This window comes from Rutilus rutilus, assembly GCF_951802725.1.
Source record: "Rutilus rutilus genome assembly, chromosome: 17".
Lineage (NCBI taxonomy): Eukaryota > Metazoa > Chordata > Actinopteri > Cypriniformes > Leuciscidae > Rutilus > Rutilus rutilus.
The window spans coordinates 10,361,801-10,385,904 of record NC_140230.1 but is presented as its reverse complement, the minus strand read 5'-3'; the positions used below and the strand labels follow the sequence as shown (position 1 = coordinate 10,385,904).

General features: G+C 37.0%; 2 protein-coding genes across 2 annotated transcripts; one reads left to right on the top strand and one right to left on the bottom strand.

Annotated features, from left to right (window-relative positions):
• Positions 1 to 149: 149 nt before the first annotated feature.
• ice1 (KIAA0947-like (H. sapiens)) lies at positions 150 to 24,104 on the bottom strand. The gene is made up of 22 exons (XM_084435540.1): positions 23,593 to 24,104; positions 23,136 to 23,194; positions 21,286 to 21,320; positions 20,092 to 20,110; positions 19,781 to 19,892; positions 9,058 to 9,134; positions 8,928 to 8,965; positions 7,870 to 7,952; positions 7,532 to 7,608; positions 7,321 to 7,358; positions 7,002 to 7,084; positions 6,848 to 6,884; positions 6,710 to 6,760; positions 6,522 to 6,602; positions 5,979 to 6,412; positions 3,182 to 5,431; positions 2,915 to 3,083; positions 2,380 to 2,540; positions 1,983 to 2,173; positions 1,755 to 1,855; positions 972 to 1,070; positions 150 to 817 (listed from the first exon to the last, which is right to left on the bottom strand). The coding sequence occupies exons 1-22, from the start codon at positions 23,680 to 23,682 to the stop codon at positions 636 to 638; spliced, it is 4,467 nt and encodes a 1,488-aa protein (XP_084291666.1). The 5' UTR covers positions 23,683 to 24,104; the 3' UTR covers positions 150 to 635.
• LOC311306917 (zinc finger protein 862-like) lies at positions 11,439 to 13,979 on the top strand. Its single transcript, XM_084435546.1, has 6 exons — positions 11,439 to 11,656; positions 11,787 to 11,979; positions 12,178 to 12,514; positions 13,091 to 13,362; positions 13,448 to 13,586; positions 13,685 to 13,979. Exons 1-6 carry the CDS (start codon positions 11,455 to 11,457, stop codon positions 13,955 to 13,957), a joined length of 1,416 nt encoding a protein of 471 aa, XP_084291672.1. The 5' UTR covers positions 11,439 to 11,454; the 3' UTR covers positions 13,958 to 13,979.

Here is a 24,104-nt window from a genome sequence, read left to right as displayed (position 1 = left end):
ATCTGAGTGATAACCACCATAGCTTATTACTTCCAATATATTGCAGATAAAATTGTAAGTCAAGTCTGTGAAAGATCACATGGATGAGTTTCTTTGTCCGTCACTAGATTTACCTTCAGTCTGTTAACCAAAGCATCCCCGTACTCACTGAAATTTTAATAAAGGTTCTATTAGCTTTTTTTTATTTAATTTTTTTTATCAAAACCTGCCATGAAAATGATCAGAACTAAAATGGAAAAATTACATGAGGAACCACAGTCTCGAGTGTCTAATCAGATCAGGACAAAAGCAAATGTATCAAAAATATAACATTCCAAGCAGAAAAGCATTTGCCACAAGAAAACAAAAGAACCTTACAATCTTTCAATTTCTGTATATTAATGCTGACAAAACAACAAAGTCAAAAACACATTTTCAAGTTAAATACAAATGTTCTTTATGGTATAAACATAATATCTTTAATCTACATACTGTACATAATATACACAAATGTACAAGAATGGCATAATTTCTGTGTTTTTCTGTAACCAATGAGCAAACATTCTGTCAGGTCACAGAGCAAAACCAGAGCACAGTCACAGCTTTGAGGGTTGTTAAAAAAAAAAGAAAAAAAAAAATGCACAAAAACATTTGTTTCAGGATTTAATCTGACGACAAAGGGAGCCGATCTGAGTGATGCAGCTGGTCACCGCAGCGGGTACTGACTGTGTGGTTTCACTTCGCCATGATGCCAGAGCCTCCAGGGAATCTTTGGGGTTGCAGGGTGCCAGGTCATAAATGGCATAGACAGCAGACAACTGCACCTCCTCAGGCACACCTACAATCATATAACAAATGGTTGGATTGAGGTGTTATAACCCTAAGGGTTATAGAACTTTAAAACATAAAAACTAAGTCAAGCCATTTTATTTTTTACTAAAATATCTTTAATTTGCTTTTACTGTTGTGCTTCATGAGTAGATGTGTAGTACCTTCTGTAATCCCATGTTTTCCAAAAAGGTTTATAGCTTTTGCAACGTTTTGGACTGATTTGCATAGCTTCTGCTTCATTCCTAACTGACCAAGTCGTCCTGGAGAAATGCAGGGGGAAACAAAACACTGATAATAAACAAACAAAAAAAAACTTGGTAATACAAATCTTTTAAAAGGCTGTGTTTTATATGATTTGTGAGACTTTATGCTATTGTTAATGACATTTTGACTTGTAGTGCTGTTATAAAAAGCACCATCAAGCCCAAAACAAGTTAATGATACTAATCATTAAAGACCTATAAAGTAGAATAAAATATATTAATAATGAAATACTATTTTGTTTAATAATTCAACTAGTTTCACTTTATTTTGATTGTCCCTTTAACACATTCATTAGAGTGTTAGTAAAGTATTAATAGACTGGTAGGGTTAGAATAAGTTGACATGTAGTTGCAAAGTTACTTATAGTCAGTAGAATGTCTGTTGTGGCACCATCACAATATAGAGTTAGCAGATATTAAGCACTCTACTAATACTCAGAGTTAGTTTACATGTTGTTGCAAAGTTACTTAACTTTACATAACAGAAACTTCAAAAGGGATCATCAAAATAAAGTGTTACCATAAACTTTACAGCTTTTATTATTTTTAAATTTAATTTCATATTATAATATTAAAATAAACTAATAATTTAAACAAAAAAAAAAACTTTAATTGAAATGTTACTTTAAATTAACTAAATACTTTCAGTATTAATCACTACATGCAAATAAAACAACTTACCGATCAATCGCAGAACAGCTGCTACAGAAACATCACGGACTGGGGATTGCTGAAGCCTTGACTGTGTCACCCAAGTGTTCATTACGGGCCATAGCTCTTTGCTGTTTAATTAAAAAAATATATATCATGATAAATATATTATCTATCCATTCTATATATTTTTATTATTATATTTATTATATATTATTTTAAACGATTTAACAATCTGTACTTGGCAAATAAATATACCCAATAACATAATCATGCGTCCACTTCCACTTCATGTGTGTACACAAGAGATCCAAGGTATATATATATTCCCAAGCAGTTGGGCAAAGGTCGTGACCATGACGATCATGCTTCTGGAATGTCAAAGCTTTGTCTTCTTTAAGTGCCTTCAGTGAGTTGCTGATCAATTCTTGGATGTCATCAGGAGGACTCTAAGAAATATTATGGACAACTGTTAAAATGCAAGTTAAATTATTTAAACTGTATGTTTTTATGCATTGAATTAAAGGGTACAAAATTAAATTGTCGTGTGCACACTCTTTATACATATGATGTCCAGAGGACAAATAGCAGGGTCAGGAAGGATATTACAGAATCTATTGGCTTTGTAATAAAAAGCATGGGCAAGGAAGCATACCTTATCCCAGTGTAGATATTTAGTTAGGTAATCCAAAATGTCTTCTTCTGACTTAAGCTTGGCCACTGTATGAATGGCTTTGCACAAGGAAGTCTCATGGAAAAGCACATTTGGCCATGTTGTGACCATGAACAAAATTAGCTTGGAGGCATCAGGAAAATCTGTGAGTGAAGAATCCGGATTGAATCAACAACTTAAAATAAGAGACATGCCATGTCTCTGAAAGTCTACTTACATTTACTAATACCAACACTTAAAGCAGAGATTCTCAACTCTGGCCCTCAAGGTTCATTTTCCTGCAGAGTTTTGCTCCAACGCTAATCAAAGTCGTCAGGATTACAAAATATATATATATATATATATATATATATATATATATATGGGAAGGCGAGTTATTGATTTTCCTTACTCTACAGGAAAATGGACCTCGAGGGCTAGAGTTGAGACCCCCTGACTAAAAAGGCTAAACAACTAAAACGATACATTTAATAAACATAATATATAGATATAATGGGAAAAGCTGCTGTAAACTCACCCTCTTTGAGAATGTTGTATGCAAAGGCATGGGCTTTCTGATAGTCCCCTATCTGGCGACATATCCCGGTGTAGACTCTACACAGAGCTTGTATATTTTCACAACTCAGAATGATCCTCTCAGTCTTTAGTTTAGTCAATATGGCAGACATGAGTTTTTCTGCTGACAACTAAAGAATAAGAAAAAAATGCAGCTTTCAGGATATTAATGCACACATTTGCATTACCTAAAAAAACCATCTGACTTGTGCCAAGCATAAACACGTACCTGATTTACACAGAATTCAGCAATTACAGCCTTTTCTTCATCAATCAAAATCGGCACCTGAGATATTCTCCCAAGGAACACATGGCTCTTAACAACAGGCAAAACATCAAAACAGGACATTCCAACTTTGGCCAGTGCTTCCGAGATTTTACAATCTTTGTCCATTGTGTTGTTGTCTGGCTTTTTCTCAATTATCTGCAGACTGCTTTGTATTTCTTGGTGAGATTGGATGGACTCCGTTTTAATAGCCGTTTGATGATCCTTTACTTGTTCTGCAGGAAAATCAGCACCAGGAGGAGCAGGTGAACAGTTATCAAGTCGGAGTCTTTTAGCACTCTTTGGCAAAAGCATGTTCACACCAGTCTTTTTTGGTTTCTGCTCTGTTTTGGTAAAAGCAGTAGATGAAGAACTGATTGTTTTATTTCCTGATATCTGGTTAACAGACGGAGGGGAGGAACCATTCTCGTTGCCAGCTCGGTTCAAGTTAACATTCCCACGGAGTATGTTTAATGTGCGGGCTCGTGCAGAGAGGTCAGGATACATAGTATCCAGCATCTGCATGGAGTTTTCCTGAGAAGCGGTGGGAGGGGAGGAGGATAAGGCAGATGACGGGAGCCTTCCTGGGACCGGAACAGCATGTTTTGGAGTAGCTGATCCAAACTGAAGTGGTGAGGAGGGAACTCCACAAGACGGCGATGGAGTGGTCAAGCACGGAGACATTTTTGAGGCATCCGGAAGAGCTGAATCAATAACAGGCACGGAAGGTATCGTCTTAGGAGACTTTAGTCCATCTGTTGGTAATCCAGAGGATATTGAAGTAGGCTTTAAAGGAGTGTTATGTTTTACAAACCTTGGAGGAGTAGCAGTAAGTGGCATAACCACTGGAGGTAGGGGTGGACCCATCTCTGTTCGAACCCTTCCAAGAGATAAACATGAGGTTGGTGTAATACGAGTTTGGGTGTGGAGACCTGGAGCAAGGGAAATATTGTCACCTTTTTCAAAGGTAGAATATTCTGCATCCAGAGTACCTTGGCATGGTGTGCTGGTATCCTCAAGACTATCTATTGCAGAATCTCCTGATGTTTCCTTGTGGTTATAAACATCACTGACTACATTTTTGACACTGGGGCTACAGGTATCAGTTGACATCTCCTCTGCCTGTTGAGATTCATTATTCATTTGCACTGATGTTTTTCCTGGGATCGCCGAATCATTTTCTTCAGTATCCTTAGGGTTATTTTCTTGACTCAGCAACTTTTGAACATTTTGAACAGTTTTGTCAATTTCTGACTGCGTATTCCCAGGAACTTTATCCAACTCTTTTGAGGGGATTCTTCCTTCTGACCTTGTGTGAACACCCCTAACCTTTATCTTCAAACCAAAAAATCCTTCATCTTCTGATGATGATTCTTCAGCCTTTGAGGGTCTTAAAGGGCATGTACCTCCATTTACTCTTGCATTCAAACTTTTCTGATCTTCTGTAGGCGTTGAAAGATTATCCTTAGTACTATCTTCAGATTGGTCAGCCTTGTTCTGAATGTCATGTGTTGATATATCTGCAACAGTCTTCATTTCTAGTGGTACACAACTATTTGATTCCTTATTGTCAATACCGTCTAACTTACTATAGTTCACATCAAGTGTTGAAACGCTCTTGACATTAGTTTCCAATGTCACATTGGGCTGTACCTGATAAGTTTTGCTTTCTGTAGATTCAATAGAATTGGTGTGCACTAGCTCAGATTTTAAATCCTGCTGAGGATCTGAGTTTTCCAACAGATTTTTAAGATTATTAGTGATTTTTGTATCCTCCAATTTTGTTGTGTCATCATTTGGACTCAGCGGAAGTTTTACCACAGTTTGTGTGGTGTCACTTTCTACGGAACTTTCCACACTGTGTCCATTTTCTATACCTGACTTTGCAGTTTGACTCTGAGTGTTGGCCTCACAGCCATTCGTTCCTTCAAACACATTCTCTACCTCCATGTGTTGGCTGTAAGACAAAATGTTTTCAAGATCTAAATTTTCAACAGATACCGCTGATCTTTCTTGAGTGTTTGGGGACAAAAGTACAGAAGATTTGGCCACTTCTTTTAGCAATGACTTCTGATCCTCAACATCTGAAGGTTCTAATTGTGTGTTGTTTTGAAGAATATCTTTATGTAACCTTGACAGTGCTTCTGGTTTTCCAGTATCTGATTGATATTTCTGTTCAGTATCGGACATTGGTTGGTCGTCATTTACACTGACCTGAAAGAACAAATGAAAAATGTTACACTACATCTCTTCACCACTACTGGCCATTTAGGAACATTATTACAGTTACATTTTTTACAAGCTATTATTAAATGATTTAACTAATTGCCTTAGGAAACATAATTGTTGAATCTCCATGGATACCACCATTAAGATAACATGCAACGCTCCACACGTTTTTTTGTCAGTATTTCAGTCAATTACAAATGACTTGTATTGTGAATTTCTACAGCACAATTTCTGTAGGCTGAAATTAAATCTTGTGTAGGTGTCAGTTTGAAACTTCATATATATTTTCTTCGCAATGATGCTTTCTCAACATATCTAAACTGATCTCAATAGAAAGGTTTAGAAGGAAATATTTGTTACAAGCAAAGTCACAAATAGTTAATTTGAAGAAAAGTCAAATTCAAATCAGAAGTATATTAATATTCACTAAAAGACCAAGACTCAAGTCCACATCTCTAAAAATCACAGTAATGGCACTGCAATTTAATCACTTGAGCATTACAATGTAATTGAAACGTAAATGTTCACTCACCAGCTCTATTGAGGGGCTATGCACAGGTGATAAAGCTGTGGGCAAAGGCTTGAACCACTCTTTAATGTCCTGCAAATCAATACAGTAATCTCCATGTAAGAAATCTCCATCTGTCTTTTCCTTTAGTGAAGGTCTATTGGCATCATCGGTCCAAGTGTTCACATGTTCAAGCACATCTGAACTTACTTTCCTCTTTCTACTTGGTGCACTGAACTGTTGGTCATTATTCTGCTTTTTCAGTTTTTGAGGTGATGATGTAGGCCTATTGATCGCTGGAGGTGATTTAGGTGTGGAGCGTTTTGAAGATTGCAACTTAGTTTCTGGACTGGGATTCCCGTGAGATGGATGGGAAATCGGTCTTCCTAAAGGACTGTTAAGCAATGGTTGAGAAGGTATTCTTTTAAGTTGACTTTTCAAGGGTGCTGCCTCTTCTCCTGTAAAAGAAATATGCATTGCCTCTTCATCACAATTAAGCTTGGTGACTTGATAATGAATACATTTCAGCAAAGTAAAATTTTGCTTAATCAAGGCAAGAATGATTACCAGCAATAAACAATTTTTCTTGTGTTTGGGATGAAGTTTCCACGCAATGCCAGAGCTCTTCCAGCAGCATTCTGACTTTGCCTGAAAAGGAAACATTATCAATTGCCATGCTATCCAGATGTTTTCTTTTAAATATCTAAGCATTTAATTGAACGACGGAGAGTCTAACAGTTTTAAACAATGCATACCTTTGTCAATTAGTGGCTCTGCATCTGTTTGAGAAGACGTACTCTTTTTTTCTAAAAAAAATAAATAAATTGTTTAATGACTGAAAACAAATAATATACTAGGTGTAGGTACTAGGTGTACTTATGCATAACTCATACCTTTGTTGAACTCCTTCTCAAGTTTATTCAGTCTTTGCTGAAAACAGTAAAGAATTATTATTTTTTTTTTTAATAATCAGAATGAATGATTACAGGGTTGCCTTTTTCTTTACATTTCACCAGAGCATATAAATTATTACAGCAAAATTTTAACCTGTGTTGTGTAAAGCACTTCTTCAAGTCTTCTCTTCTCATTGTTTAGAACACCCATTTCATTGTCTTGTTGAAATTTTGACTCTGTGTACAAATAAACACAGTAAGACTTTAATTTAGCTTTTATCTCCAATCTATATAGTGCACAAAACCATTTGCTGGAACATAAGGTAAGGAGATTAGAAAACAATCCAATATATGTTTTACTGTGCTGTGATAGAGTCCATATTCAGATAAGTTAAACAAATCTAAAGCAGAATTAAAATGTCATTCATGCATGCAGTCTAATATGTAATATGTATAGGATCACTAACACAGACCTTTCAGCACCAAAAGCTCATTCTCAAGGTTTCCTTTCCTGAGAGGAGAAAAAAAATAGACATACATTAAAACAAAAAAATTCTTCTGAAGATCAATGTCCAATTCGACACTAACAAATATCAACAACACATTAAAAAAAAAAAGGACAAGCATTTGTCGTGATTTGTGAACAATTACACATATGACTAAAACCGACCCGGCTGGACTTACATTATTAGTGTCTTGGCATTCTCCAACTTGAGATTCTCATGTTCCTCAGTGGTCTGAACATATTTTCTGAGAGAATCCTTGAAATAAAGAAACCCAAAAAATGGATCAGAAAATTAAATAAAAACTAAAAAAAAACTATGACAATCAACGAAATACAAAAAGATGCTAAAGACAAATATTATTTTAACTAAGCCAATCTAAGGTGGTACTGATATATTAAATTTAAAAAGCCAGTATTCCACTTGAACACCATTGATAATAATCTTTAAAAAAAATGCACAGCTTTTGTTTGGACTGACCAGTCTATAAATCACAGTGGTAACTTCAAAGAACCTAACCTGAGTTTCCTGCAGATCCTCCTTCAGTGATTTCATTTCTGTTTTGAGCTTCTCATTCTCCAGGTTTTGCTTTTGCACGGTGTCTGTGAAAATGGTACAATTACATGTTTATGGGCAACACAAACATGATCCAGGAATTCAGTGAGTGAACAAATCACAGAAAAGACAGTTTCAGTTTTGATTAGGGATGCACCAGGCCCCATACTGCACTCGTGTACTAGTACTATAAAAATGCTCTGATACCAACAACAGATACCACACAGCATGTATACAGTGTTTGTGTCCAGACTGAAAAACACTGGCAACAGAGAGTATAAAGGGGATAAAAGAGGAGGCTGTCTATGAAGTAAATGTATCTAATTAGTGAAATATTAAACAAAATACAGTAAAGCCTATATAGCTGTGGCGCGTGAGCTGGTAAGTGAAAAGTGTGCAGTGACAGTGGCAAAAAAAAGCAAGCTTGTCAAGCGCATCCCTTTTTCACAGACATCATTGGAAAGTTTGTAGTTCGGTCGGATATGGAAAAGAAAGTAAAATGAGATTGCTGATTGTTCACTCAGCACACATGCATCATTTGGATTCAATTTAAATCATATATGCAAGTAAAACATGAACTGTTATGTGATTTATGTATAACGAGCGGTTCTTCATTTCATTTATAAGGCTAGTAGTTTTTGCTGTAGTATCAAAATTGGAATAGAGAATTAGTGTGAAAAGTAACAGAAGCTCATACAATACCTTTTAACATGCTTATTGGGAAAATAACTGAAGGAAATATATATTTATTAAACAAATTAAGCAAAATAATATGATTAATATTTTTTTTGGTTTCTCTACCCAATGCATTAAAAAATTACAAATACAGTGAAAATACAGGTATCGGTATCGGCAAAGTACCAAAAATGAAAGTATCGGTATCTGACTCGTTTTGGAAAAAGTGGTATTGGTGCATCCCCAGGTGCATTTTGATCATCTGTTTTTTGATTAATATGATCAGCACTCTTGACATATAGGCCCTGTTCTAATCTTATCCTTAAAATAATGTGTGATGCATGTACCCTCTGCTTGTCTTAAGGATTCTTCAGCTTTTTCTTTCCTGGGAATAGAGAAAGATAAATACAGTGAGTAGAAGACATCATGACAAGCAGAACTAATCCACAGTGATACTACAGTAGAGAGTGGTCTTACAGAGAAAGTGTCTGAACACTTTCAGCTCTCAGTCTGTTGACATCTTCACATCTCTGCTGATACAATTTCAATTCAGCCTGTTGTATAAAAAATAAATAAAATAAAAAAAATTCACAAGAAGAAAGAGAAATTAGCATGCACATATTTCAAGTCCAGTTAAAGTTAGCTTAACTACCTTCACGATGAATGGCCATTCTAACTTAGATGTTAGAACAGTCTTTCTTTTTTTTTTCTTTAACCAGATGAGATTTAAAACCTCTTTTTCAAGAGAGACCTGGCCAAAATGGCAGCATATTGACAGTGCATAGTTACAAATACGATCACCAATCATACGCACAACAACAAGGAACATTTAGGGGCGGTTTCCCGAACAGAGATTAAGCCTAATCCTAGACTAAAATTGCCCTTTAAACCAGATTAACAGAAATCTGCTTTCTCAGTCAAGGCTTTAAATAGTCCTAGATTTAGTTTAGTCCAGAGTTTAATAAGCTGATTTCCTGGAGGAAGACTAGAGTTACTCCAGGACTAAAACTCCAAACTGAATGTCAGAATGGGAAAGAAAGGTGATTTAAGCAATTTTGAGCGTGGCATGGTTGTTGGTGCCAGACGGGCCGGTCTGAGTATTTCACAATGTGCTCAGTTACTGGGATTTTCACGCACAACCATTTCTAGGGTTTACAAAGAATGGTGTGAAAAGGGAAAAACATCCAGTATGTGGCAGTCCTGTGGCGAAAATGCCTTGTTGATGCTAGAGGTCAGAGGAGAATGGGCCGACTGATTCAAGCTGATAGAAGAGCAACTTTGACTGAAATAACCACTCGTTACAACCGAGGTATGCAGCAATTTCAGGGCTGTACAGTGCGAGCATTTCACTCGCATATGCGCCTAAAAATAGTTTGTGCGAGTAGAAAAAATAAAAAGGGAGCACCGGTGCGACTACGGATTTCAACCCTTTCATTCGCATTTTGCTCCTAAACTAAATCCATACTATGTGTATCAAAGTAGAGTAGCCCACAATTCTCGCGCATCTCTGTATAAAAAATGGACAAGCACTGTCCTACAACTTCTTTTTCACACCTGCAAAACACAGAACTCATGTGATGAGATGCGGTGACGTCGCCCTGCGGCGAGTTTATGAATGAAAACATCCGCGCCGCCCGGCCAGCACGGGCGATTCACCGCCCGCGGAAGTTAAAATTAGGACAGATTGATCTCTCTGTGTGTGTGTGTGTGTGTGTGTGTGTGTGTGTGTGTGTGTGTGTGTGTGTGTGTGTGTGTGTGTGTGTGTGTGTGTGTGTGTGTGTGTGTGTGTGTGTGTGTGTGTGTGTGTGTGTGTGTGTGTGTGTACGAGAGGAGGACTAGTTTCTCCACGCCACTGTGGAGTCCGACGATGCGGTGGAGTTGAGCGGAGCGATATCGGTGTGACAGTCGTAGCCCGCTCAACTCGAACGTTGAAGGAAAATTAACTGACCGTGTACAATGAAGAGAATTGACTCGTATTTCCTAAAAAAGCAAAGCGAAACCGCTGACAGAGCGGACATCGGTGAGAGAAATGTGGGAGAAGTGGAATCTGGGACTGACGATGTTGACTCCGTCGAGCCGGAGGAGATGCCAACAGTTAGCCTAGCTAGCACCGGTAGTGCTAGCAAGGTTTACAAATTTAAAGCCGACTGGATCAAGCTCTTCTCCTGGTTGGAATTTGAGGACAACCTCATGTTTTGTAAATACTGTAAAGGCCAAAAGCAGGCAGGAAATTCGGCATTTGTTTCTGGAAACCCCCATTTTAAAAAAGATAGTGTAACCAAACATAACTACTCCAAGCGGCACATCGCCTGCAGAGACAGTTACATGCTGAGACAAAACAAACCAGCCTTGACAGTGACCGCAGCTCTGGACAGGCAGGTGATGTTGTCCGAGGTGGAGATGAGGAGGCAGCTTAAAATCAAAATGAACATCGCCTACTTCATCGCCAAGGAGGAAGAGCCGTTTGTCAAGTTTGGGCCACTTATCACGCTGCACAAGAAGAACGGCGTTGATATCAACCCAACCTATGACAACCATGTCAGGTAATATTTTCCAATAATATTAATATAGTAGTAATAATAATAATATTTAAAATCATAGCTTTTTACTAAAACAAAGCAATGTTGTCATTCTGGCATGTGTATAGTACCATTATGATAAGTAATGTAACTGCATGTGATGTCAGTCATGTTATGTAACAGTATGTAGCTTAGTATGTGTATACTACATATGCCAGGCTATGTATTTATTTCTTGGCCTCAGTTGCAGGGAGATAAGCAGTTGTTCTGCAACACTGTTTGTATCCAATAAAACTTAAAATTACAAACCATAAGTGTTTTACAACAGTGTTCTCATTCATACAGGTGTGCAAAAATGATTGGACAAGTTGCCGATCTCTTGAAAGAGAACCTAGCTGCTAAGCTGAGAACAGCAAAGCACCTTGCAGTTCTCATTGATGGTGACACTGACATATCAAACACAGAGTGTGAGATTGTCTATGTGCGTCTGGTAGAGGGTGGGAAGCCAGTCACTCTCCTTGTTGGACAACAGACCCTTGAACACTCCCATGCCAATGGTAGGTGGTCACGGTCTAGCAGCAAGAGTAACCTTTATTTTTGTATAGTTTCATAAATGCATAATTGAGTCACTATCTTGTTTGTTTTAAGGCCACAAAAGTTCTTATTGTTTTTATGCTATCCTTCAAGGTGTTCTGGATGCAACCAAGGCTGCATTCAATGCAGTTTGCCCAGACGACAATGGAGGGTCATGGATGAAGAAGATGATCAGCTTTGGGGCAGATGGTGCCTCAGTGAATATGGGCCACCGTGGAGGAGTGATTGCTCTCCTGCAAAGAGAGGCAGGGGAGTATATTATCCCTATCCACTGCATGCCACACAGGTTTGTAACTGGAAAAAATGGTTATGTGGTAGCAGACATACATGCACATTTGTCACATGCGTTTGTGCACACACAACCTAAATTATTTGTCAGTCACACACAAATAGGCACACAGACACACCACTGTAACAGAGCAGGGAAAAAAAGAAGAGGAAGGTGGATAGTTATTTTTTTTAAACTATATTTTGGCTTTCACAGACTAGAGCTGGCGATCCTAACCCTCCAGAAGAAAGAACCAATGGTGTCCCAGGTCTACGATCTTCTGCATCTTGTGTGGAAGACCTACCACTTCAGTGGAAAGTCCAAGAGAGAGCTCCATCAACTAGGGAAAGAGCTGGGTGTGGATGTCTGCACACCGTCTACTGTCAAAGGGACACGCTGGATCCCCCATGTCCACAGGGCCCTCAAAGTGTTCCTGCGACATGGAGCAGACAAGAACCTTGCCACAGACAATGGCCAGTACTCCACTGTCCTGCAGCACATGGAGCACCTGGCTGTTGCAGGTACAGTGGAGGTTCAAGGACGGGCAAAGAAGGTCAGTTTTACAACATTAAGTTAAACAAAATAGGTTTTAAGTTAAATGACATTTCAGACTTGAATGGTTGGCAGATGATGAGGTGGCTAGGAATACAACACTTATTTTGTATTGATCAGATCATGTAGATCATCTACTGCTACACAGGTAAAGAGAGAAATGGAGAGTGCACCTTTTTGTGTATTCTGCCATTTTCTCTCTGACATGTTCGAGGAGCTGTCTTCACTTAGCCTCACCCTGCAGAGAAATGACCTGATCCTCCCCCAAGCTACGTCAGAGCTGAGGAAGACAGTGACAAGACTAGAAGGATTTAAGTCTAGGGCAAAGTCAGGAGGCATGCTGGAGAAGATCCAGACCATGCTTGCTCAGCGTGGAGATGATGAGTGCAGATTCCAGGTGTGTTAGGATGAGTTTGTTAGGATCTAATGGAAACAAATGTTTAGAGCAGAAGTGTGAGAATCTGTCACTATATGAGAATTAGTGTAGGTCTATTCAATGTAAAGATTTGGAGAAATGCAGTCTTTAAAACAATTTTGTGTGATTGTCTCTGTCTCTCTCTCTCTCTCTCTCTCAAAGGGAATACCACTGAAGGGGAATTTGACAGGTCTCACAGACCTCACCCATCCACAGCTGAAGAAACACATGGAGGCAGCTATCACTATTGGTGTGACTGAGCTAAAAGCCAGGTTTGGTGGGCTCCTGAATGATGACGCTGAAGTCAAGACCCCGGTGCAGGCCTTCAGAGTCTTCAATCATGACACATGGCCAGATGATCAGGGCAGCCTTCTGACCTTCGGCGATGGTGATGTGGCAGACCTGGTGAGGCATTTCAGAGAGCCTCTTGAGAGGTAAGAATGTATTTTGCACTGCTGTGATGTGATGTGAACAATGATGCCTGGGTATTTGCTAACTTCCTCTGTTAAATCTCTACAGATCAGGGTGTGACCTGGCAGCTGTTGAGGATGAGTGGCAGGGACTGAAGATCTTGGTCAGTCAAACTTTCAAGGACAAGTCCTACAGTGGCCTGTGGGAGACCATGCTGACCAAGGAGCCATACAGGGAGGATTACAAGGTAAGCAAACACTGCTGAGTATTTGCATGCTGCAGTGCCCTTCTCCTATTATTGGTGGTTAAAGATGAGATAAGTAAGGCCTATCTTAATCCCCCTAGAACATACTGGAGTTGGTGCAGCTGATGCTAGTGTTGCCCATTTCGGCTGCCCAGTGCGAAAGGGGCTTCTCTGCACAGAACCGCATAAAGAGCTCCAAAAGAAGCAGCCTTGCAGTCTCCACCACCGAAGACCTCATGAGGATCACCCTGGAGGGGCCCAGTCTTGAGGACTATGATCCAAGTCCTGCAGTGGACCGCTGGATGAACTCAGCCAAGCGTGCCAGGCGACTTGACTACAAAAAGATGTGGGACAGGGGTGTTCTCTGTGTTTAATTGAGGGTTACAGTAGGCCTTATGATGGCCCTGTGTTTATATGTATTAGTGCACGTGTTACTGTGTACGTGATTTGAGTGTAAAATAATAAAATTGTGTTATTTATGAAATTTAGTAGTGCTCCTAAATTTTTTTCTGTGCTCCTAAATTTTTTCACTAGGAGCACTTGTGCTCCTAGTGAAAAAGCTAAGCGTACAGCCCTGAATTTGTGAAGCCACAACACGCACAACCTTGAGGCGGATGGGCTACAACAGCAGAAGACCCCACCGGGTACCACTCATCTCCACTACAAATAGGAAAAAGAGGCTACAATTTGCACGAGCTCACCAAAATTGGACAGTTGAAGACTGGAAAAATGTCAGAATTTGGCATAAACAGAATGAGAACATGGATCCATCATGCCTTGTTACCACTGTGCAGGCGGGTGGTGGTGTTGTAATAGTGTGGAGGATGTTTTCTTGGCACACTTTAGGCCCCTTAGTGCCAATTGGGCATCATTTAAATGCCACGGCCTACCTGAGCATTGTTTCTGACCATGTCCATCCCTTTATGACCACCATGTTCCCATCCTCTAATGGCTACTTCCAGCAGGATAATGCACCATGTCACAAAGCTCGAATCATTTCAAATTGGTTTCTTGAACATGACAATGAGTTCACTGTACTAAAATGGCCCCCACAGTCACCAGATCTCAACCCAATAGAGCATCTTTGGGATGTGGTGGAACGGGAGCTTCGTGCCCTGGATGTGCATCCCACAAATCTCCATCAACTGCAAGATGCTATCCTATCAATATGGGCCAACATTTCTAAAGAATGCTTTCAGCACCTTGTTGAATCAATGCCACGTAGAATTAAGGCAGTTCTGAAGGCGAAAGGGGGTCAAACACAGTATTAGTATGGTGTTCCTAATAATTAGGTGAGTGTATATATATATATATATATATATATATATATATATAGTTCAAAAGTTTGAGGTCAGTAAGATTTTTAATGTTTTTAAAAGAAGTATCTTTTGCTCACCAAGGCTGCATTTATTTGATTAAAAATACAAACAAAAACAGTTATATTGTGAAATATTATTCCAATTTAAAATGACTGTTTTCTATGTGAATATACAGTAAAGTGTAATTTATTCCTGTGATCAAAGCTGAATTTTCAGCATCATAATTCCAGTCTTCAGTGTCACGATCCTTCAGAAATCAGTCTAATATGATGATTTGATGCTCAAGAAACATTCATTATTATGATCAATGTTGAAAACAGTTGTGTACAATTTTTCAAACTTCTTTGATGAATATAGTTCAAAAGAACAGCATTTATTTAAAATAGAATATTTTCTAACATTATAAATGTCTTTACTGTAACTTTTGATCAGTTTAACTCATCCTTGATGAATAAAAGTATTGATTTATTTTATTTATTTCCCCCAAAAATAAAAATTCTTACTGATCCCAAACTTTTGAACGGTTGTGTTTGTTACAAAAGCTTTAGATTTCAGATAAATGCTGTTCTTTTGAACTTTCTATTCATCATAGCATCATAAAATAAAAATTTAAATAACTGTTTTCAACATTGATAATAATCATAAATGTTTCTTGAGCATCAAATCATCATATTAGACTGATTTCTGAAGGATCATGTGACACTGAAGACTGGAGTGATGATGCTGAAAATTCAGCTTTGATAAGGAATAAATGACACTTTACTGTATATTCACATAGAAAACAGCTGTTTTAAATTGGAATAATATTTCACAATATTACTGTTTTTGTTTGTATTTTGAATCAAATAAATGCAGCCTTGGTGAGCAAAAGATACTTCTTTTAAAAACATTAAAAATCTTACTGACCCCAAACTGTAGTGTATGTATATGTATATGTATATGTATATATATATATATACATACATACATACACACACATATATATATATATATATATATATATACAGTGCAATGCATAAGTGAATACACCCATGCTAAAGTTGACTAAAAAGAGGAATAAAAAATCATATTTTGGAAATTGAACTTAATGCCTTAATTTAAAAAATTAGGAAAAATCCAACCTTTAAGGACACCAATTTTCTTTGTGAATGAATAATGTATCGTAAATAAATAAATGTTCTTCCTTAAAATACATGGTGCATAAGTGAGTACACCCCTATGTTAAATTCCCATAGAGGCAGGCAGATTTTTATTTTTAAGTATTTTTAAAAAAAAAAATTTAGGATACTATGCATCCTGATAAAGTTCCCTTGGCCTTTGGAATTAAAATAGCCCCACATCATCACATAGCCTTCACCATACCTAGAGATTGGCATGGTTTTATTTCAGTTAGCCTAAAAGCTAGTTTGATTTGCATTGAGAGATGATCTTATGGAAAGTACCCCATGCCAATCTCTAGGTATGGTGAAGGCTATGTGATGATGTGGGGCTATTTTAATTCCAAAGGCCAAGGGAACTTTATCAGGATGCATAGTATCCTACATTTTTTTTTTTTTAAATACTTAAAAATAAAAATCTGCCTGCCTCTATGGGAATTTAACATAGGGGTGTACTCACTTATGCACCATGTATTTTAAGGAAGAACATTTATTTATTTACGATACATTATTCATTCACAAAGAAAATTGGTGTCCTTAAAGGTTGGATTTTTCCTAGTTTTTTAAATTAAGGCATTAAGTTCAATTTCCAAAATATGATTTTTTATTCCTCTTTTTAGCCAACTTTAGCATGGGTGTATTCACTTATGCATTGCACTGTATATATATATATATATATATATATATATATATATATATATTACAAACAGACTTCCAGTATTTCTTTTCTTTTATTCCATAGCTGGTGTATGCAGTTTATTTAGCTTGCTTAAAATAATTTTCTCTTGTTTAGTAAAAATTTTTTTTTTTTTTGATTGCAGTCTTTTTCTGATTCCATTGTTTCCTTGGATTTGCTTCTCAGTTCCATGCAATTTTAAGCTTTTCTTGGTTCATTCCATGTTTTATAGGCAACCTCTATCATGCTAATTCAGATTAGCAGTTTGTTTTAAATTAATCTGGTTTATTTTAGTTCAGGACTCCATAGTCCAGGTGTAACTAATCCGTACTTAATCTGTGTTACAGAAAGCATTTTTTTTTAAGACACGATTAACTATTCTAGATTAAGGCCTACTCCTGTCTTAATTTAAACCCTGTCCGGGAAACCGCCCCCTAAACAAGATCCTCAAGATACATAAACAAACAACATCAGACTACTTAAAAGTACAATTTATACCTACCATAGGTTTAAACGATTTAGTTATTTTAAAAACAGTGACAACAATTTATGGCATCTATTTCCAAACCTTTCATGCGTTTCAAATTCACCAAAAGAAATCAGAGTTCGCAATTGCAAATCAGTCTGTAATGTGTTCCAGGTGGCTGGGGCTGCATAACTAAAAGCCTTCTTACCAAGCTTTGTACGAACCGTAGGTACAGATAACAAGTACAAGTTACCGGAGCGTAAATTATAAGAACTGATATTACGTGACATATAGGAGCAAAGATAAGAGGGAAGCATATCCAGCATAGACTTATAAATAAAAATAAGCCAATGTATATGCCTCCTCACTGACAATGAGGGCCAGTTTGTCATTTTGTACAAGGTACAATGATGTATTGATGCCTTACATCCAGTCACAAATCTTAATGCATTATGGTAGACAGTATCCAACAAAGACAAACATCGATCAGGCGCATTTCTATAGAGCAAATCACCGTAATCGAGTGCAGTGAGAAAGGTTGCTGCAACCAATCTCCTCCTGGTTTTCCAAGAAAAACAGGCTTTGTTTCTAAAATAAAATAAAATGTATTGAATTGGTAGTAAAGATTGTCAACTTAAAGACCCTGACATATTTCAATCAAAAGTAATTAAAGAACAAACTAGCATGACATAATTTTGTAACAATATTAGGCAAAAAAAAAAAAAAAAAAAAAAAACATCTTTTGGAGTTTGTTCCAGGAAACAACTTGCCAAACCAAACTTTCCAAAAAAGTTGTCTGGTAAACACCTTCAAACCACCGTTGTGATTATTAGATGTGCTCTGATGTGGAAATCTTTTCCGGTTCAGTTTTTTTGTTCAACCCATCAATATCAGATGCAAGTAGAAACAAATACACTGGAAAGCTGCTGCAAATCTTGTGAAAAACATCCACATTGCTACAATCAGATGCTTTCTTAACAGCTGTTTTCTCACCACTGTGTTTATTTTGTTATTTAGAGGAAAGGGCGCAGCGCATATTTACATAATTATCTAAACGCTGCTTTCAACAGCTTGGGATGCATTGGAAAGTTCGCCAACAGTATACAAGCTGCAAAACTATTTTTCGGACTTCTTTTTAATCCTAAGCGAAGAACAAAAAGAACTTCATAAGTATATTGGAGCTTTAATTCAATAAAAAAGTGCAGTCAAAGAAACAACATAAAAAAAAAAAACTTAATTCTAAAAGTTTTTTCTGATGGGAGACTTATTTTTGAAAGATGTGCGTGTTGACACTTCTGTCAGAGTGCCTGAGAAAAACGCGTCAGATGAGATGTTGTCATGCTATATTTCAGTCTCATTATTCTATCGTTATTTTAAAAATATATATTTTGAGAAAAACAAAGTCTCTCACCTCAGTAAAACGAACTTTCCTGTCCTGTCAGACGTTATACTGTGCTCGTAGCGCGCACTCTTCAATTGCAAGTGCAAATGCGGCGGCGCGTACTGTATATCACTTCACTAAAGGTATACCTTTTTCAAGGTATATTTAAGGTGTACTACAGTACATGATTCCATTCAGAATTACTAAACAGCAATTATAGCAGAGAATTTACATTACAAGACCTACTAAACCCGACCGATAAAAACATTATCCTGAATGTGTTTGGAAACAACGTGAATGTACTGAAATATGAAAATGCATAAATACAATGTGCGATCAGTGTGTCGAGAGCGCACATACACAGTTTGTTTGCGCATCAATACGGACTCGCGCGTGCTTACTGTACAATTCTTGTATGTCACAGTAATCGTCTTTACCTTGATTGCAATCCTCATCTATCAAAACTTTACTAGCGAGACGCTGGTTTGCTTTATCCAGCCGAGAAACGTAGTTTGCATATCATCTGGCCATAGAGTGATGGGATGTTTTGATGTTCCGTTCAGTCAGTATTTCACACACCGCGATGCGTGAGGGCTAGCGGTCTTCAGAAACAATGACAGAATATGACACAGCTTGTGTTTTAAAGTGAAACACACTGGAATGAATAATTTCCTGATAACACTACACGAGTCTCTAGTCTCTCAGCCATCTCTGATGTAATCAGCCTGGTTTTCTTTACATTAGCACTGTTTTGGACTGATTGGACTGAACATTTTCAAGTTTAGCAGCTTAAAATGATCTGATTGCAAACAAAGAAGCAAAATCTTTAATCTTTTTTCTATTAAAATAGAAATTTACATCTACCAGGGTTAGAGGTATTGTAGATGCTCAGTGTTATAAACTCCCAACTTCTAACTGCGTGACGTAAATTACGTTAATGACGCCTATTTCACGTGCTTCAGTAATTTATATGCGCTATTTACGTAAAATTATTTTAATGCGTTAAGGATTTAGTAATTGCATGCGCTAACGCATTAATGTTGACAGCCCTAGTTAATATTAATACGTAACTTTTTTAATAAAAGTGGGAGTTTTTAATCTGTATTGAAATTGGCAATGAGAATCAGGGAAATTCATTGCAATTGGTAGCGATTACTGAAATTATGATGGTTAGACATTCGGGGGTTTTAACACAAACCTTAATTTTCTCCAGCTCTGTCTTCATCTGATCATACTCCACTGTTTGCTTCTCTAAGGGCTCAAGCTTCAGTAGCACCTCATCCAGCTGTCTGTGCAGTTTGCTGCTCTCTCTGTGAAAAACACATCACCATGTCTCAAAGGCATTCTTCAAATACACATTTAGTCAACATACTTCAATCATAATCGACAATTTTTTTGCTATTGTGCACATTACAAACTTATAAACAGCAGCTGCTTAAAACATAAATGTCACCTAAAAATAAATCTGTTACACGTATAACTGTAGTGAAAAAGAAAATAAGGTCTTACCTCTGTGATTTCTGAAGCTGTGACTTTTTGTCAAGGAAAACAAAGATGAGAGAACCAAATAAGAGAACAATGTTAATTTTTAAAGTTTTGGGTTCACTGTTCTCCAGACCAGTGTATGTGAGCGGTACGGAGTGGGTAGTAGAGTGCAAATGTGCCTGGGGCAATGAGCACATTTTCACTTTAGAGTATCTGTGATTTGTATCACAACTGATTTAGACGTTTCTCTCACCAGCAATCATGGAATAGTATATGGAAACCCCATATTGGAGGTTAAGCAGAATAATAAATTAAGTGATATTTTAAAGGAACTAGGAAAGGATATTTTTCATTGCTCTAGTTAAATACAAATGCTTGGAAACTTGCAAAGTTGAAAACTTTGTTTTTGTTTGAATTAACTGGCCAAAATGTTTCTAAAATGTAATGTACTTGATTATCAGAAATTATACGTTTCAAAGAATAAAAATGAAAAGTAACAATTCTGTTGAATGTTAAATATTATATAAGAGAAAACAGGATCAAAATACCTTAATTGTTCCACAGTGGAAACGTCATTTTTAACGCTTTTTTTAACTTTTTTTATTGAGTTCCCAAAAAATTTATGAAACCAAACTTTTTTTCTTCTTTTTTTTTTACTTTATTTTGTTGTAAAAATGAGGGCAAGGCGTATTTCACACATACCACCTCTGTGTCGGGTGAGCAAACTTGCATTCTGATTTTACACCAGCGGTGTAATAGACAGTATAGAAAACAAAATTCTCAGTGCCACTGAAAATTACAACAAAATTGAAATGCAATCACATTTACATCCAAATGTTAACTTATTTTGTTTTAACCAGCTACCATATGGAAAGGATGCTGCATAATACAACGTAAAAATGCCATTTGTGCTTAGATTGAACCAATCAAAAACATTGTTTCTAATTCAGTATTAACTTTGTTTCTTAAACTGTATAAAAATAATATTTCACTCTCAACCATGCTGTTGTAATGACTATCAGCATGGCTGTGATTACCTGAGGCTTAATGTGGTCAGGCTGATATTCAATACAACAGCCCTCCTGCTCATGTGATGTTGCACAATACAGGTACCCAACAACTAACATAAAATCTACAATAAAATGGATCAGTAAATCAACAGACAGCATGACAAAAGCAAGACCAATGTTATCATCTATATAGCTTTGAAAAGGATATCATCACACTTCTCTTTGTATTCACTCAAGAGACGGCTGAAATAAAAAATGTGAAAGTGATTAGAAGATAATAATGTTTTATTTGACAAAGCAGTTAAAACTGAAATGTCAGCAAGTAACATGTTCATCTTTGCCATTAAGCATGAATCTGATTATTAGTTACAGTACTAACAAAAAAAAACAAAAAAAATTTAAATATATTTCTTTAAACATTCTAGATTGGAACGGCCTAAACCTAAATACTAAACGTTTGCAACTCAACTGCAATTACTAAAGTTTGAACCATTTAACAAATGTTATAATCTAACTCTGCTATGTGCATTAAGTCTTAGATGTGCCAACTATATTTTATTTATTTACTGTAAAATGTATATGTAATAAAGTGAAAGTGACATGTGAAGGCCAAGTATGGCAACCCATACTCAGAATTTGTCCTCTGCATTTAACCCATCCAAGTTAGTGCACAAACATTAGGAGCATAGGGAATAGTGAACACACACACACTGCAAACCGTGACAATGTTGTGTTTAAAATTTGTGAATCTTCCATTGACCAGAGTCGTTGATAGAGTTGCGTCACTCCCATAGACTTCCACTGGAATCAGAGAACGCAGAAGTATCATGTGTCGTTGGCCAAACGATAGTTGTGAACTTCGGAATCCAAACAATAAATGGTGCCTGCGATGAACCCCATTAATTTCAGTATCTTCCAAACACATCCGCTGGCAAGTTAATGAAATTACTGTGTTTTTTACATTTTATGCTTTAGCTGACCTCTCATGAGTCTATCATTTTTATTTTGCCAGTTTTTGTTTGATGTTTATCGTTATACAAACCCAAATCAAGAAAAGTTGGGACATTTTGTAAAATGCACTAAAATCAAGAATCTGTGATTTGTTGATTCTCTTTCAACTTTATTTAACTGGCAAAAGTACAAAGAAAACATTTTGTTTTCACTGAACAATTTTATATATTTTGTAAATACAAACATTTAGATTTTGGTTGCTGCTACACACACTAAAAAAAGTTGGGACAGAAGCAGAATAAAAGTGAAAAGCTTATAGAATATCAAAGTTAAACTGTTTTGAAACAGTCAACAATAAGTGAATTGGAAAGAGGTGAGGGTATTGTGATTGCTAGCAAAGATGCGTCATGGCTCATCACTTTGTGCCAAATATCATGAGAGAATTTACAGATAATATTACATATACTACACATTACATGTATTAGTAATAGTAATATTACTATTATCACACCTCTTTTAAACCATCCCTTAGTCTTACCATACAGTACCAGTCCACGTAGTAATTAGTGCACATTATGTTTCGATATTTACCAAAATTGCCTGCTATCTGTCCCACTGCAACCCATTTAAACATGATGACAGCTTGGGTTTGTCTGGAACTATTGAGGTCTACATGAACCACGTAACCACGTGACCGCGTGGCGGCGAGATCACAGAAGAGTGTCGCAATTATCTCTTTTTTCAACGGCTCTGCCAATGACTTGTTCAACTGACAGAATGATCAAAGTTCAAATGTAACCGACAGTAGTGGTGTCACTGTAATACTTGCATAGTAATTCAGTAATTGGTTTGCTTTCTAGCATCTATGTGCATACTAAATTGTGAATATCCCATTTTTCATTAGCAGAAAACAATACGCTGAGAGTCATGACAACAGAGCGTCGTCAGAGCGGTGGTGCAGAAGAACCAAAGTCAGACATAAACTTACCTAAAATTTGTAATACTGTTCTTTTGCATACTTACAAGTATTGGACTAAATGTATATGTAAGGTATTCTTGAATTGACAGAATATAGTTAAATATAATAGTAATAAATAAAGCACTCACTCCGTGTCGACGATCTTTTGCTTGAGAGCTAACAAAGCAGCCACATATTCATCTAAGTTCTGAAAACGTAAACATAGTATTAGCTTTACTTGTAATCAACAGTCAAAACCATGAAAAGTAAATTCATCAAACTAAAAGAATGACACTGGTACCTGCATTTAACACCAACTTAATAAACTAATGAGAAAATATAAACAGTTGCGTGCCACTAACTGGAAATCACATTTATACGATGTGACTGTAAAATTAAAATTGACTAAGACAGGTGTAATATAAACAACATCTATAGCGTATTCATCCACTCAATCTCCATGTGTTTAACAACCAAATAATTATCAAATTATCATATTGCATTATTAATTCTCGTGGCATGGCCATAATTACTGGGGTAACCAATTATGCAAGCAAATGACTACTGGAGTGGACAGTGTGTTAGTTTGAGGAATAAACTTCTCACCTGATTTAAAACAGTGCAGTTTTGACAGGTGCCAGGAGTTGCTTCAGAGGCGATTCCTCCGGCTTTAGACTGGTTCTCCCCCGGCATCATGGTAAAGATTCAATAATATCAGCGGAATCGTATTCGTCCCTTCAAATATGTTAAAACGTGCAACCAAAACAAGCCCCTCAGATCATTGCGCACGCAAACGTTCCACAGCACGTTGACTGAGGACCCCAGGGGAAGGGCCCCAGCTGCCCGCTGTAGACGCCTGATTAAAAAGTGATATGGTTTCATAAAGCTTTAAATTATTGTACGGTGGTATTTCAAACAAAGTTCATCACTTTATAAATTAAAACGTAATTTACAGTGTGAACGTGCACTAACAATCCGAAATATCCGGAACTACCCATGTTTAAGAACGAATTTATGAAAAACAAGGACAAAAAAGGGTGATCTTTAGTTGTGCCTGAGACTTTTCTCAGCGATGGTCACGATTGACCAATAAAAAAATAAAAAATAAAAAAGCCCGC